The sequence below is a fragment of the Oxyura jamaicensis genome, chromosome 3, assembly GCF_011077185.1.
Source record: "Oxyura jamaicensis isolate SHBP4307 breed ruddy duck chromosome 3, BPBGC_Ojam_1.0, whole genome shotgun sequence".
In the NCBI taxonomy this organism is placed as follows: domain Eukaryota; kingdom Metazoa; phylum Chordata; class Aves; order Anseriformes; family Anatidae; genus Oxyura; species Oxyura jamaicensis.
In genome coordinates, this window is record NC_048895.1 from 82720119 (window position 1) to 82735668 (window position 15550).

General features: G+C 39.8%; 1 protein-coding gene across 1 annotated transcript in view; it reads left to right on the forward strand.

Moving 5' to 3' along the window:
- Nucleotides 1-15550, forward strand: part of ME1 (malic enzyme 1) — a 174823-nt gene that overhangs the window by 157876 nt on the left and 1397 nt on the right. The window contains exons 10-13 of the mRNA XM_035321390.1: nt 4292-4397; nt 6964-7106; nt 9424-9597; nt 15076-15174. Of these exons, the coding sequence (XP_035177281.1) occupies nt 4292-4397; nt 6964-7106; nt 9424-9597; nt 15076-15174 (522 nt within the window). The remainder of the gene's footprint in view (nt 1-4291; nt 4398-6963; nt 7107-9423; nt 9598-15075; nt 15175-15550) is intronic.

Genomic DNA, 15550 nt, shown 5'->3' on the forward strand with positions numbered 1-15550 from the left:
TGTTATTAATGTTTTTGAGCATGTTTAACTCTTCACCTTCAGCAGTCTAGTGAAGGTGTATTGTGTTGTTTATCCAGGCAGGCTGTGTACACATTAAAGCTGCTCTGGTTGGTTGTCTTCCTGGTGTTTTAGTATTTAGTTTGAGGCTTTTTATTCAAGCAAATTTCTTGTGATGCACCTACCAGATCACCTCTTCTATAAAAGTTAAGAAATAATATGGGAGTATATAGCATTGTGAGATTTATATAATGAAATGTTGTCTTTCTCTTCTTTTTCTGTGTATTTATTTTTCATTTCAATTCTTGGGATGTGGTATACATTTAGGAAGCTGAAGCAAGAAGGATATACAGCCTGATGCAGGAAATGTTCTTGTAATACACCACAGAAAACATATTAAGACAATTTAAGACTACTGCTGTCTGTAGTAGATGATTCTTTGTACCTCTCTTTGAAAAACAGCACGATAACTTGCTCCTGGAAAAATTCCTCCCCTGTGTGGCAAGCATGGAGTCCCACAGTAAAACAGTGAGAACGTATTGAGGCTTGGCGTACTGAAAGGGATGCAACTTTAGATTTTTATTTTTATTTTTTGGTCGTCCTTTGGGGACCCAGGAGTTGGACTTGATGGTCCTTGTTGGATCCTTCCAACTCGGGTATTCTGTGATTCTATGATTTAGATCACTGATTTTCTGAGCCCTTTCCATTAGGTGAATGATTTTTAATAATGCTAAATGAGTAAGGTAGTGGACTCAGAAGACAAATACAAACGTGACCAAAGGTGTTTTCATGTAGGAGTCTCAGAGCGTCGTACGGAAGCCCAGAGCTCATTGAAATTCCTATTTAGTGTTAGAGTATTTTGAATTTTACCTTCCCCTACTGGAAGAAGAAGGGAAGTACCAATGAGCTGCATGCCGTGTTCATGTGCTAGGATTATGGAGACACATGCAGACCAGAGCAGTTTCTGATTTATGCTGTCGTGCAATGATCCTCTCCAGCTCATTTCCCAGCAGCAGATAGCCAGAGTTCAAAAGCTGGCTAAGACAGAGCTGGAAAGGGAAATGTCAGAAGATGGACTCGCGGCTTCTGGGAGGACTTTGAGCCAGTGCTGCTCCACGCTGACAGGTCTGTCCGCGGGGCTTCTCTCTCGAGTCAGGAGCGGCAGAGTGCAGAAAGTGGCCAGAAGCCAGAGTCGGGACTTCTGCCTATTGGCTCCATCCCTTCCTCTCTGCTGTCTGACAAAAGCTTGGTCAATTCCCATTTCGTCCATAGGTGTTCAGGGGGGGGCATGCCTGGAGGCCTTTACTAAATGGACTGGCAGCCTCCTAGTTTGAGGCCAAACATGCAGAACCAAATTGATTCTTCCTTCTTACAAGCCACAGATTGCCTAGTTGGCAGGGCACTGAACTTCTTATTTCCCAAATTGGCAAATTCATATCTAAAACGTTGTCATCTAAATTAGCAGAGTTTTGAAACCAGATCTCGTAGTTTTTAGGGAAGCATTGTGTAGCTTCCCTTAGGATCACTGATTTTACAATTAAAATATAGTTCTTAGAAGCTATTCATATATATGTGTGTGTGTGTGTGTATGTAACCCTAACCCTAGAATTTCTTTTACAGGCATTTTCCAAGCAAAAATCTCTATGTACATAGCTGTTGTTATTTTTGCTAAGCCACAGAATTTAGTATTTCATTCTTAGTTAATAGGCTAGAAAAATATTTACTTGGAGACATGATTCATTCTGAGTAATGGGATCAAGCTAATTCAGACCAAAGCCAAATAAAGAAGTTTAATTTTTTCATTTTTCATTTTTATTGGAATGGTAGAAATTAAATGTGTGAAATTAAGATAGGGCAGAAGGGAATCTGATTGTAAGCTGACCCACCTGGTTAGCAATAGTCTTTGGGAGCCAATGGCCCGTGAAGGATTGCAGTGGACCACATTCTGCTTACATTTTGAGTTCTCCTTTTAGCTAATTTAATGAGACATGGTCATCATGGTCAGTAGGAAATGGGGCTTTGAGTCCTTGGTGTTGTATCCATAGGTGTGTGAACTGCTCTTCCATCATCTTGGTTTTGAAATGTTGAAGTACCTCCTTCAAAAGCCAACCAAATGTAAGACAGTACAAAGAAGTAACTGTTTCATGCAAGGTTCTGGTTGTTTTCATTTTTGCTTTGGTGAAAATTGAAAATAAAAGGATGCCAACATACTTTTCACAAAGATGTCCCAAAAATTTGCCTGTTCCCTTGCCCAGAGCTGAAGACTCTAGAGACCCAGAGCACCTGAGGCAGGCAGCGGAGTGAGCTGGCCCCACGTCGCAGCTCTTAGAGGGGATTTCTTTTTTCTTGGGCAGCATCCTGGAGGCTGGATTCTAAGAGCAGATTGAAAATTGGCCACCCCAGTATCTTCCTGATAAGCAATTAAGAAACCAGTTGAAAAAGTAACAGAGGGTGGGACAATTTTCCAAGTCAGCCATTCCCAGATCCCCAGGATAAACCTTCCTCAAAGTCAGACTCCATGGAGGAACACTTCAATTTCCAACAAGCAGCCCATTCTAATAAAATAAAATAAATAATAATAATAATAATAAACTTTTATTATAGCATTCTAAGTTATTTCTCGCAACAAGGTTTGGGCCTGAAAGTTGCACATGCATTTGTTCTTTGGTGGCTAAAAGGAAAACTTTATTTTTTTCCCTTAAAGATATTAAGGGGAATTCCTGTTTAAAGCATGTGTGTGCATAGGCTGTGGTGACATCTGCTGGAGTAGTGGGACATGGCAGATTTCAAAATTTGTATTGATAGAGTGATTCAAGCAATGCTATGCCAAAAATTGTTAATGTTGTGGCATTCTCTTGAGCCTGAGCAGTTTACATTTTACCCACAAAGGAAACCAGGTGCCTGTATAGCAGGATTTCTGTGGTAATATTTCCAAGAGGACACTTAAGACCTGTATAAATACATGCAGACATAACCCTCTTAATCTGAAAATGATGTATTTTGGTCATGGAAAAAAAAATATCTGTAGAGGAGGATAAATCTCTGGAAATTCCTTGTAATCAGGGCTGAGTCAATAAAAGCTGGTATTCTGTGAGGCAGAACAGCTCAGCTGGTCCTGACCACATAACAGACGTACCCAGCTTCCTGTGGTACCCTCTGGAAACCTTTCTTGCAGTTGAAAATGAAAAATTGCCTCCCATTCAGTATACCAACTCGTGTGGTTACTGCCTGAGGAGCAGCAAAGGAGCTTCAGTGATGCGATTTGCACAGTGACACATTGCAGGATCTTCTTCTGAAGTGCAATAACAAATCACACATTCTCATTAAAACTAAGCAAAAAATGCCAGAGAAACTTCTTTTAAGAAGTAAATCCTGGCTTGAATCCAACGGTGTACAGAGTCCTAAGCCGAGTCAAAATTGCCAGATTGATAGACTTCAGAGGAATCATGGAAAGAATTCTGTTCCAGCACTTCAGCGTAGTTTTAGTGAACTTGCTGGGATTAGGGAAATTTTTGTCTTATCAGTTGGTTACGATGGAGCTAGGGATACAAGGATATGTATGTTGTGGATGTGGATGAGTTGTTCTTACCCCATCCCTGGAGGTGTTCAAGGCCCGGCTGGATGGGGTTTTGAGCAACCTGGTCTAGTGGGAGATGTCCTTGCCAACAGCAGTGTGTTGGGTCTGGGTGATCTTTAAGGTCCCTTCCAATGCAGACCATTCTGTGATTCCATGATTCTATGTATCTGTTCTTAGCTATTTGGTTAAAATTATGTTTAACGTCTGATTTTCCTCATGTACTTCCCTATGTATCTACATCCTCTACTACTTGCTGAAATTGTGAGATGTTTGAGCTTGGAAACCAAGGTAGGATAAGTTATGAATCCCCCTGTCCCAGCACTTCTGTGCTGTTTGTCATATAAACATATTTATGTTTCATCATTAATAACTTCAAGGTTTTGACCAAATGTTAACGGGTATGACAGCTTTAAGAATGCTTCAAAGAAGAAACTTGTGACTTTTTTGTTTAATTGTTAATTCAGTTGTGTTCTAGAGCTTTTATGAATATAAAATAAAATTAATTAATTTAACCTACTTCTCAGATAAATAGGTTTGTTCTAAGCATGTTAGCTGTATACAAAGTAACTTTTTTCTAATATGTTTTTTGTAGGTAGACACGAAAGCAGGAACGAAAATAGGACACGTTAAACGAGATACTTTAGAATCTGATTATCCCAGGATATTAGGTTCCAGTAAGCTTATAATAAATGTCCTTTTCCTTTTTCTCTCACTCAGGGGCGTGCCTCATTAACAGCTGAGAAAACTCGATTTGCACATGAACATGCTGAAATGAAAAATCTAGAAGATATTGTTAAAGATATAAAACCATCTGTGTTAATAGGTAATTTCTTGTACTTTAAAGCAATGACCTTATTCTTCCTTTGAAAAAAACTGGGGACGTGATTTCATCTGAAGACAAGATCAAGTTCCTTTGAACAGAGTTTACCTTTGTGTTATTTTAGAAAACACTACATGCATAATGGACTTCTATTAAGCACTTAAACAGTAGCTATCCAAGCATGTAACACTGTTTTCACTCCAAACCATCCATTTTACAGGGCGGATAATCCAAGTTGTTTTAAACATCTAATGGAGAACCTTATCACCTTCCTAAATTACTTCTGATCTGATGTGGACAGTGTAATACAAATGACCTCAAACTTAGACTGAGAAAACAGAGCTAAGCACATGCAAAGCTGTGTAATTATGAGCCAGTTGCATCTGAATCTTCTTTTTCTGCATATTGGGGTCCCTTGCCATCAGTACTTTGTGAAGACGAAAACACAGATTTTACAAAGACTTTTATTTTGTAAAAGCTGCAGGATTTTGATCTCAGTAAAGGATTGTTCATCTCTTTACATTTTGTTTATTATATTTCAGTGACAGTTTCAGGAATGAACAGCAAATACACTTGAACCATTTCTTTATATATATAAGACTTGAAAATTTATCTATCTGCCTAGTAAAATCATTCATGAGATGCTAGAAAATCTGAAATGTCACAGTGAAAATTATGCTACATGTTAAGAGCTACTTTTTTGCCTATGCCTTGACCGTGAGACCCTTGTTCAGTAAAATCAGCTTTTCACAATGGTGATAAATGAAACTTGGCTTGATGTTTTTTCTGCTGCATAAATATAAAAGAAAGATGCTACATAAATATGTAAGACTACAAGGTGGAGACTAAGTAGTCTACAGAATTTATTTAGGAGGATACAAGTCTGAAAAAACTAGTGGAACTGAAGAACTGAATGAAAAATCAGCAATAGTTATATAGAAAAACTTTTACCCACTCAAGTGTGCATACTTAAGGAATACTTGCTGTAATGAAACAAGGATGTTTACTGCGTGTAATATTTTTATACTTATACCTATGCAGCACTTTCCCTCAAGGCTGTATAGGGAAGGATCTTCCAACAGAAATAGCAATGAAAATTAATCCTTTTTTTTTTTCAGTTTGGGTGACTAACTATTCAGTGTCTTCCCCTAGGCAGCAGGAGTCATGGGGAAATACGTTGATACTCCTTTTCCCAATATTTGACTTAACTCTGTCTCTTTAATCCAGATATATTTCATTGCCTGCAATTGCTTGGGGAAAAGTCTTAACCTAGCTGGATCAAATACAAAGAAATTGCTATTTTAATAACAAGGACAGAAAGAGAAATACAAATTGTTCTGGGCATTTTATTTTAACTTGAATATTGTCATTCTTACAAATGGTTGTCCAGAAGCAGTTTTGGAAGACATTAAACATTTGGCAACTGCAGACTTAACCAGGAACAAAGATGTATAACAGGTCCTTATGTAAGTGGATCAAAATCACGACTGTCCTAACTGTTCGTTATACATAGAGTGGCCCAGCTGATCTGGCAGAGCTTTTATATCTATGCATCCTTGCCTATCCATAGCAAAAATTAAAAAGAATTATGGGACATAAATGTTTGAGCAAGAAATGTTTAAACTCTGGGAGAAGTCATACATTTGCAACCAATTGCAAAATTTTGTTTGTTTGTTTGTTTTTAGCCAGGGAATAAGAACAGAGGAGACTTGGTCAGCTTCAAAAACAAATGGGCCTTAGGCATTACTGTGCCCACGTTAACAGCTAAACCAATCCTTGGATTCCCAGCTGATGTAGATGAGACAGAAATACAAGGTTACTTGGCATCTCAAAAGCACAACACTCCCCCCCTTTTGGCTGGTGAAACATCTGAGGTTCCAAATGTGATGCAGTGTCTGCACTTCTACCCTGTAGCAGAATCTGACTTAAATGAGGTGCTTTCGTAACAAAAGACTGTCATTTAGTCCCTGTGAAAAACATTTATAAGTGCAGACAGTGTTGGAGAATAGAAAAAGCATTATTTTAAATCTCTGGTGGGATGGAAAGGGCTGCATTTTAAAAGATCGTTGCTGTCAGGGAAGCCTTAGACTTGGAACTGGAATTATTCATCGGTTGAGGTTGGAGATGACAGCATGACCGTCTGTAGGAAGCAGACCTTATTTTATTCTCTTCTCATCATCACAAAAAACTGCAAACCGATACGCTGCATTTCAGAGAAACCATCTAGTTTATTGCAAGAGACTAGGAGCCAGAGATGCACCTATCTGCAATTAGGTGATACATTTCTATCATACATAAAGGGTCAGACAAAAATGAAGTGAGAAATTTGCCCAACAGTACAGGGGTGTATAGGTCTTGTCTTACGTTAGGGTTAACACTTGGGGTTCACTGTTGCAAAATGCTGTACTGAAAACCTTTTTCTAACCGTAAATGTTAGGAAAGAGGTTGAACTGCATTTTAAACAGGGAGGTATGCAGTAAAAGAAACTGTTCTTCTAAGTGTGACATGCATAACTTATGTTGAACTAATTGCCTTTGTCTGCTTGTTGTGTGTTTTTTTTCTTGTTTAGGAGTTGCTGCAATTGGTGGTGCTTTTACTAAAGAAATTCTTCAGGATATGGCTGCTTTCAACAAACGTCCTATTATTTTTGCTCTCAGCAACCCTACCAGCAAGGCAGAGTGCACTGCTGAGCAGTGCTACAAATATACAGAGGTAACCAAAGATGAATATGTCTGGTACCTGTAATGAAAATTAAATATTAAATTTTAAATGGGAGAAATATAAAGGGTGAAATAACAAATATTAATAGTGTCTCTGTAGATTAAAACATAGATTAAGTAACAGTTTTTTCAGATCTTACTGAGACAGTTTCACTGAAGTTAATACATGCTTGCATCCTCATTAAAAAAAAAAATAGATTTTATTGGTGTAAGGCAAGACTCATTGAATTTATTATTACTGAAGTGTCAGTAACTTTCCGTCATTAAAGCCTTATGCCTGTTTTTCAACTTTACTGTATATAAAATATATATACACATCAGCATTCTTTTCATTTGAGATTTTATAAATACTCTATAGGGTAAGAAAATATTTCAGTAAAGAAAAATAGAATCTTTAAAATAATTATTAAGAATTGGGGTAATGACTGACTTCTTACAAGGATTTCTATTACGGAGGTACAGGTGAAAGAGAACTGTGTTTGCTTATTTATTACTGTCTTACACATTATCCTGTAGTTCAGTCTAGAATTTGCCATGTATGAGTAGTTGACTATATGTTTTATAATGGCTTATGTTAGGATTTCTTGTCCAATACAGGGCAGTTTAAATGACAGTTTCAGTGTTTAAAAGACAAGTTTAGCGTGCCCATTCCCCACTGAGAAGTACACAATTACAGTGCAGTGGGCTGCATGAAGGCTTGGCTATAACGGGTAACAACATCTGGTAGGCAGAGCAAAGGATACACTGAAGCATTTGATCTGTCACCAAAGCATATAATAAGCAGGTCAGGAAAATACTGCATGACTCCAAACTAAACAGAATATTCTTCTGAAGAGCTGAATAGCAACGGTGATGTATTTTAAAATGCACGTTTTCAGTTCTCTAAAATAGGCATACAGATATTTCTGATACAAAGTGCCTCAAGTATTTAACAGTGACATTTATCACTTCAGCGGTGCTAGCATAAATAAAGGCTGGCTTCTCTTCTCCACCTAAATTTACTGCTTAAATTCTAGGGTCCTCCCTAGGTCCTTTGGGCTGGCAGCGCAGAGCCTCTGGGCTTTTATTTCTTCCCTCGATGCTCTGAAGCTGCTGTGCCTGCCTTAGAAGTGACTCCTCTCTCCCTGCGTATCAGAAATGACCTGAAAGTCTCCGAACGCAGTGCTGCAGATGAGCCACTTGTGTGGTTCCTCTCCTGTCACCCCTGAACGGCACCAGGTTGTGCTGGCCCCGGCCCTGGTCAGGGTCTTTCTCAACCCAAGTGAAAAGTGAGACTGGAGGCTCGCTGACAGCCCGTCTCTCAGTGCTCCGATAGCATCACAACTCTGTCTGTGTGCTGCTGAGCGATACCTGGCCTAATGCTCTGCTGAGCTAGTGTTAAGCAATTAGCAACCTGAGCCTTGTCCTCGTTCCTGGGCCACCCCGTACTCCTCTGTCCCCGTCTGGCGCCTGTGCAGAGCTGGCCCCGTGCAGCTCCCTCCTGCTCCGTGCAGAGAGGAAGGGAGCCCCGGAGCACGCCGTGCTCGTGTTCGGAGGTCCCGTGTGAGCTGCAACACCAAATGAGTTAGAGTCTCGTCTCTTGTCCTCAGGACAAGTGGTATGGTATATATAAAATATATCCATACAGCTAAGCTCTCTAAATCCCCCAGACAGGCAGGCTTTTCCATATAGCCTACTGGGCCAGCCTGTGCCTGGGACCTGTCTGGGACGGCAGCACTGCCTGGAACACTTGGCAGTACCCAGAAATCTGCTAGGAAACATGCATAGGTTTATCAGTACTGGGTGATCACACGCCAGCTCCTGTGTTGGTGCCCAAGTGCCATCCAGAGGTGCAGCACTTAGTGGCACTGGTGTTATGTTTGTGTAAGATTTGCTGTTGTTTTGGGAAAAAAATCCAGTAGCATCAGCCAGCATTGCCATGACAATACCATTCCATTCTGTTTTACAGCTCTATTTGTATACTTTCTTTCAATGTACCCTTCCTTTGGCATGGACACACACAAGGAATAATTGGTGCTGGCCTTCACTTCGTCATCCTCTAAATTGTAGATACAACTATCTTACCTGAATAAGGCAACATTTACTCTGTGACATCAGGTAGCCACAGAGCATCGCCAGTAATTACTAGGATCAGCATCCTGATGCTCTTGAAACATACTCAATCGCGTAGCTCTAACGCTCTCCTAGAAGAGAGATTAAATAGATGTAACCCAGCCTCCATGGTGGTAGATATTTAAAGGTTGTGCAAAATATTTTAACAACATACTCTCAAATAACATTATTTCTTTGGCTTTCTTGTTACAACACAGGGACGTGGCATTTTTGCCAGTGGAAGTCCTTTTGATCCTGTCACTCTTCCAAATGGAAAAACTCTGTATCCTGGACAGGGTAACAATTCCTATGTGTTCCCAGGAGTTGCCCTTGGTGTTATTGCATGTGGACTGAAACATATTGGTGAGGACGTGTTCCTCACAACTGCTGAGGTATTGTATTTTAAATCATTTACATTTCTTAATTTAGTAACTTGGTAATAATGACCAATGAAACAGAAATACCGAAACATTCTCTTTAAAATTGGAAAAACAGTGGTTTTTTTTGTTTTGTTTTGTTTTGTTTTGGTTAAGATCTTTCTTTGCAAGGTATATTGTTCCTTTTTAAAGAGTTTATAAATGTTCCAAAGGTCGTCTGATAGAAACGTCACCTTCTGTTGCAAGGGAAGTGAGAGCAGGACTTCGGTGTACAGTTTGCATGCATGTGCACGAGTTTAATTTTAGATTGAAAGGAACTCTATTCTGATGTTTGTAGCTTTGGGGTGACTTCTGTCAACTTTGGTTGCAAAAGTTATTTTAATTCTTTAAGCGCTGTTTTTGAACAGAGCTGTTGGCATCATTTTCTGTGGAGTTCCTTTATCAAAAGCGCTCCATTGCCTTCAGGTTCTTTGCACCTCAGTTTGACAAAATCGTGATGTTGTTCTTCCAATTTTCTTTCATATCCTCTTCTACATTGGTTTTTCTCTTTCCTCAGGCATTTTTTAATGATCTTTTTTTTTTTTTTTTTTTTTTTTTTTTTTTTTTTTTTTTTTTTTTTTCTGATGTTATCCACCTATTGGTCTGTCTTCCTTTATCTCCACTCAGTGGACAAGAGATAAACAGTGAGCAAGCACATTTGGTTCCAGTGATTGTTCAAAATCTGACATCTGCTGTCTTACAGTATTCATAAATTCACAGGCTTGTATCTTCAGCACATATGGCAGAAGGATCTATCATTCTTTGTTTAGAATCCCTTTATCAAATAAAATAAATTACCTGCAGATTTTGAAATCAAATGCCCTTACACTTTTTTTTTTCTTTTTTTCTTTTTCTTTTTTTTTTTTTTTTAAATCCCCCAAAGCTGTAAAACAATCTTTCTGTAGCTGCCTCTCACTTAAGGTTGCAGCTTTCTGTGCTTTTCTGTGCCCAGCATCTTTGCTCCTCATCCAGATGGTACCTTTACCTCTTCTTACTCTGACCTTTTCTTAATCCTTGACTTCCCACGCTGTCCTGATGCTCCTGTTTCCTCCATCACCTCTTTGTTCTGCTCTTGGATGGCATCAGCATGATGAGCCTCACTGGACTCAGATTCCTTATATCCAGGGTGTTAGGGGTGGTGCTTTTTATGTTTTTTAGTGGTATGGAAATAAGGAAGAAATTTAGCCTCAGTTTACCAAGTTAGATGTAATTACTCTAGATTCCCTGCAGTGATTCCCTGATTTCTACCCACTGCAGTCTGTACCCATTTACAATCCACACTAGTTCATGAAAGTGCAGTGTCCTGATCCTCAAAGAAGCTGTGTGAGTAGCTGGAGAATACATCAGTAGTGTAGGTAGCACACAGAGGAAGCCTAAAAGCAATGCAATTAGAGGTTATTATGGAACAATCAAAAAAGAGAGAGGAAAGGTTACACCAGATTGCAAAAGTGGGAATGCCTGATGCAACTCTTCCAGCTTCTCTAAGGGATATTGCATTCCGGGATTCCTGTTCCTTGTGTTTTTCTTCATGGATTAAAGGAAAGAAAGTGGTCCTTTACCATCACCCTGAGGCAATTCATAGGCAACACGATCCTATGACTGAGCTTCAGATGTGATATGAAGCTTTCCTGAAAGGCGGGCGCTTGCACGCTGCCATAGCTGGATTTCTGAAGTTTTTTGAAGGTCCATAGTATGGCATCTTTTTAAATGTTTGCCAGCAGCTTTCCCTCTATGAGAAAGACATTCACAATTTCCATCTTTAAAATTAGTAAAAGGTCCAGACTGTCTCCACTGGCTTTAACCATCCTAGGAGGGCACTGATCCATTTTGTAAGTCTTGGGATAATTATACCCTCCCTTTAAGTCCTCCCCTGTAATTTCAGTTGGATATGGTGATCTTCCTTTGCTGGTCTAAACTGCTGTGTTAAACAGTTGCCTTATTTCATTCTAGAAGTTGCTTCATTTTGGTGTGGGTGAGATGGCCCCTGTATATAGAAAGCTGATGGATGAAAGGTGACACATCTGTAGGTCAAACTGTGTTTTAAGTGGCCGTCTGCTAAGTCACCTAAAATCCATTGTGAAACTTAACTGTCAGAGAAGTGAAATGGTATCAGAAATTTTGAAGATTTCAAATTCTCTTTTGAAATGAGTTTCATCCTCTGGTAAAATCCCTAGTAAAGCTTGACATGTAAAAAAACCTTTTCTTGCATTGAAAATCTCTGTTGGCACCAAGTTCAATGGGTGGCTATTTGCAATATGCCTAGAACTAAGACTGTTCACATCTGTTCTCCCTCATTGTGTGAGAGGCAGTATGTGACTGGGGCTTGAGTGAGCTCGAGGCAGTTTCTGACCTGATAGATTTCAAATGTCTTTTCCAGAAGAGGTAGCAGAGGCATTAAGGCCAGGAGAGCTGCTTAGAGGCCCTTAGCTGAAATTTCAGTACAAAGCAAAGGCAAAAATGTTGTTTGTTTGTTCTTTTTCCTGGACTTTTTCAATGGAAAGGAAAAATCAAAACAGTTTCACATTTTTAAAATATTTGTTAGTGTTCTCCATTAGAAATGGAAGTGCCCAAGAGGCTGCAGAAGTTAAAGCACCCAAAAGATGCTATTTAAATAAAAGGACCTTCTTGGTTTGTAGTGGTATCTTACCTGAAAAACTATAGAAGACAAGCGGCCCAGGCTGCAGGCCTGCAACTGCTTCTTCTTGCTTTGCCACCTCTCCAGTTAGATCTGATAAAGGTCATGAATAGCTTGTTATAACTAGCACAAATTCTACTTGCAGTGTTCTTCTCTTCATGCCAAGTAACACAGAATGTAACTTGAATTTTGATTGACAAATCTAAGGTACCGTGAGCTGTAATACCTCTTAATTGCAGGTGATTTCTCTGTGATGACAAGGGACATTACCTGTTCTTCTAAGTCCTACCAAACACAACAAGAAGGACAGGGAATGATGAACTAATGAAATATTCTTGGCATGTGTGGCCTACAGTTAAATTACTCCAGAAATAATGCTATTTAATCCTTTCACTGTAGGAAACGTCCTCCAAAAGCCAAGATGCCCCCACTTGCTTTATACCATTTGTCCAGCCTTGGCTGCCTTTCACTTAGATTCTGGAATAAGGCTTACCTAATTTCTCTGTTAGAAACTTAAATTCATTAAACTTTAAATGGTGAAAATGACTGTACTGTGTCAGACCTAAGATCCAAACAGACCTGAAGTTCTCAGAGCTTTTTTTATTATTATTATTTTCAGAAAGCACATGAAACATTTGTCGTTCCCTTTGCAAATGTTTGTTTCTGTGCTTTTCCTTATAGGGGTATATCAGAAGGAATAGCATGCCACCTATATAGGCTCTGCCTGGCTACCTCTCCCACTTCAAGGACCACCCTGATCTTTTACGGCTTGCTTTCTGCCAACCCCATCACAAGACAGAAGTACTCCCTACTCCTGAGCCTTTTTCTCAGCACTTCATTGCACTAAGAGCAACTTGCTGTTGATCTCTTCAGATTTCATCTTTCCTGCAGAGCCCTATTAAGCTACCAGAAAAAATATCTTCTTCCAAGCCCCTCTTTACACCTTCAGATGCACCCTTCGTTTTGTCAAAGGGCTGTGCACCATTTTCAGATAACCTCGTTTCTGTTACAGAAAGCAGACTAGATCTTATGTTATCATAGCTCCACCTAGTGGATTTTTTTTTGCTGTATTTCTCAATATCAGATTAAAAAGTAAACAAGTAGTTTGCCTTCAGTAGTTATACTGAACGGGAGTTTCTTAATCTCTCACTGCACTTCTTACCATTTGCCCTCCAAATGCAAAAACCTTACTGCACCCCGCAGGGTATTGGGTAGGTTACAGAAGAGAGCAGTTCCTCTGTGAACCTGGAGTTACCGTAGTGTTAGCTACTTAATTCAGACTTTTCACCTGCTTATTCCAGGAGGACAAGTTGATGATAGCCAGGCATCACTTTTGAAGCAGGCCTAGTTGTTGGCGAGCAAATTACCCAAGGTCCTGTTTCCCACGTGCAACAGAAAATGTCGGACGCGGTTGTTGTTGCTCTGTTTCAAGAATCTTGCTAAGTCCCTTCCCTCAAAAATACACTTCATGCTTTCTCTCTCAGCCGTGTCACCAGTCCCCTGGACTTCTCTGCTGTTTCCAGAACCTCTGGATGGGCCATTCGTGCTTCCACCAGACATTATGTGGCCAGCATTTTCCTTCTGTCCACCACGTACCCCCACAGGTCACATCACACCCCGCACTCCTGGGCCTCCCAGTGGTGTGGTTCTAACCCTCTGGTGGCTAAGTTAATTGCACAAAGATGTGCCTAAACGCTTTCTTGTTTCCTCTGAAGGGAACACTAAAGTCCCTCCACGTTATGCTTTTATTTTGGATCAAAATGGTTCTTCTGGAGCAAATTTCCCTACTCTCCCTACGTACAACACCTCAGTCCACAGTGCAGTGTGGGCTTGGGCAGGGAGGGGGACTGGTTTCCTTCTGGGTGAAACAAAATGGAAGGGTACACTCCAGGAGCAAGCCTAAGGTACTAAACTGCAATGGAAACTTTAGAAAATGTAACAGATCTAAGAAGCCAGAGCTAGAACTCTATGAAGAACCTCCTCTTCCTGTTACTGTTACGTGCTCCCAGCTGTTCAGAGAGCAAGCCGTGCTTTCCAGATCTGTTCATTGCTGGAGATGACTGCAAAACACTTCCAGTCTTGGTGGAAAAAACAAGCAAGAATATTCAGGCCGTAGAGGAGATGGTCTTCTTGGATGCAAATCAGAACTTCTGTATCATTCTTTGTTTTCCCTAATCAGTCTGGTAAAAAAATCAAGCAGAGACCAAAACAATTTCTTTAGTTATTTGTTATGTATGAGACGACAGACCCACATCAAGTGGAGTGGACAGATTTGCTTTAGGAGCAGTGAGGTTTTTTGTCCCAACAAGCCAGAATTTAGCATTAGACCCTGGATAATCTTTGACTTTACTGTGTTCTGTGGTTGACAGTATTTCTCCTTACAATCTCATACAAGCTAGGTGGATGAGCTGGATGCACAAGAAGTATGGTCAGCTACTAGTCATTTTATCTGAAGCATTTTACAGTGAAGGGTTTCAGCTCTATTGTTTTTCTATTTTTTCTGTTAATTTTATATTAACAAATCTTTCTTTTCTTTCCACCCTATCTACAAACACATGACTGAATCAGGCTTCAGTATAATCATAACAAAATAGTCCCATTGTCTGAGTGAGAAAAGGGCATAACTCCCCAGATTTCTAACTCTTAGGTAGCTGTACCTAATGGTCAGGCTGGTTGTTAAAAACACTACCCAGGTGGATCAAGCAGTACCTGTATAATTTGCGAATGCAGAATCATTTCTTTGTGTAAGACTAGATCACCATCTAATAAAGCTACAGCAGTATCTCATTTGAAGTTAAACACATCTGCTTTATTTCTAGGTAATAGCTGAGCAAGTTTCAGAGGAGAATTTACAGGAAGGTCGCCTGTACCCTCCTTTAGTCACAATTCAGCACGTGTCACTGAAAATTGCTGTGAGGGTAAGTCATTTCCATCTTTTCTGTCTTCTTTTGTTCCCGCCTCTCTATGTAATTGAGCATTTAATTAGATCAGCTAACACAACTCTACACAAGCTGAAATTGATTTACATCAATCTTGGTCTAGAGTAGCTTCTAAATTAAATTTAAATTCATAAAGGTAACCCCAGATTTAATCCCAGTACACAAAGGAAAGAGATGGAACTACGGCAAGTGTTTATTTATTGATGTGAAAGTGGAGTGCTGTCTGTAGAGCCCAAACTGCTGTCCACCAGGTAGGCACAGTTGACTGTCCCCCAAGATGACCATCATGAGAGCCACACAGCTGCAGACTTTTGGCCCTTCCTAATTATCAGTTGCCTGTTGAGAGAGTAAATTA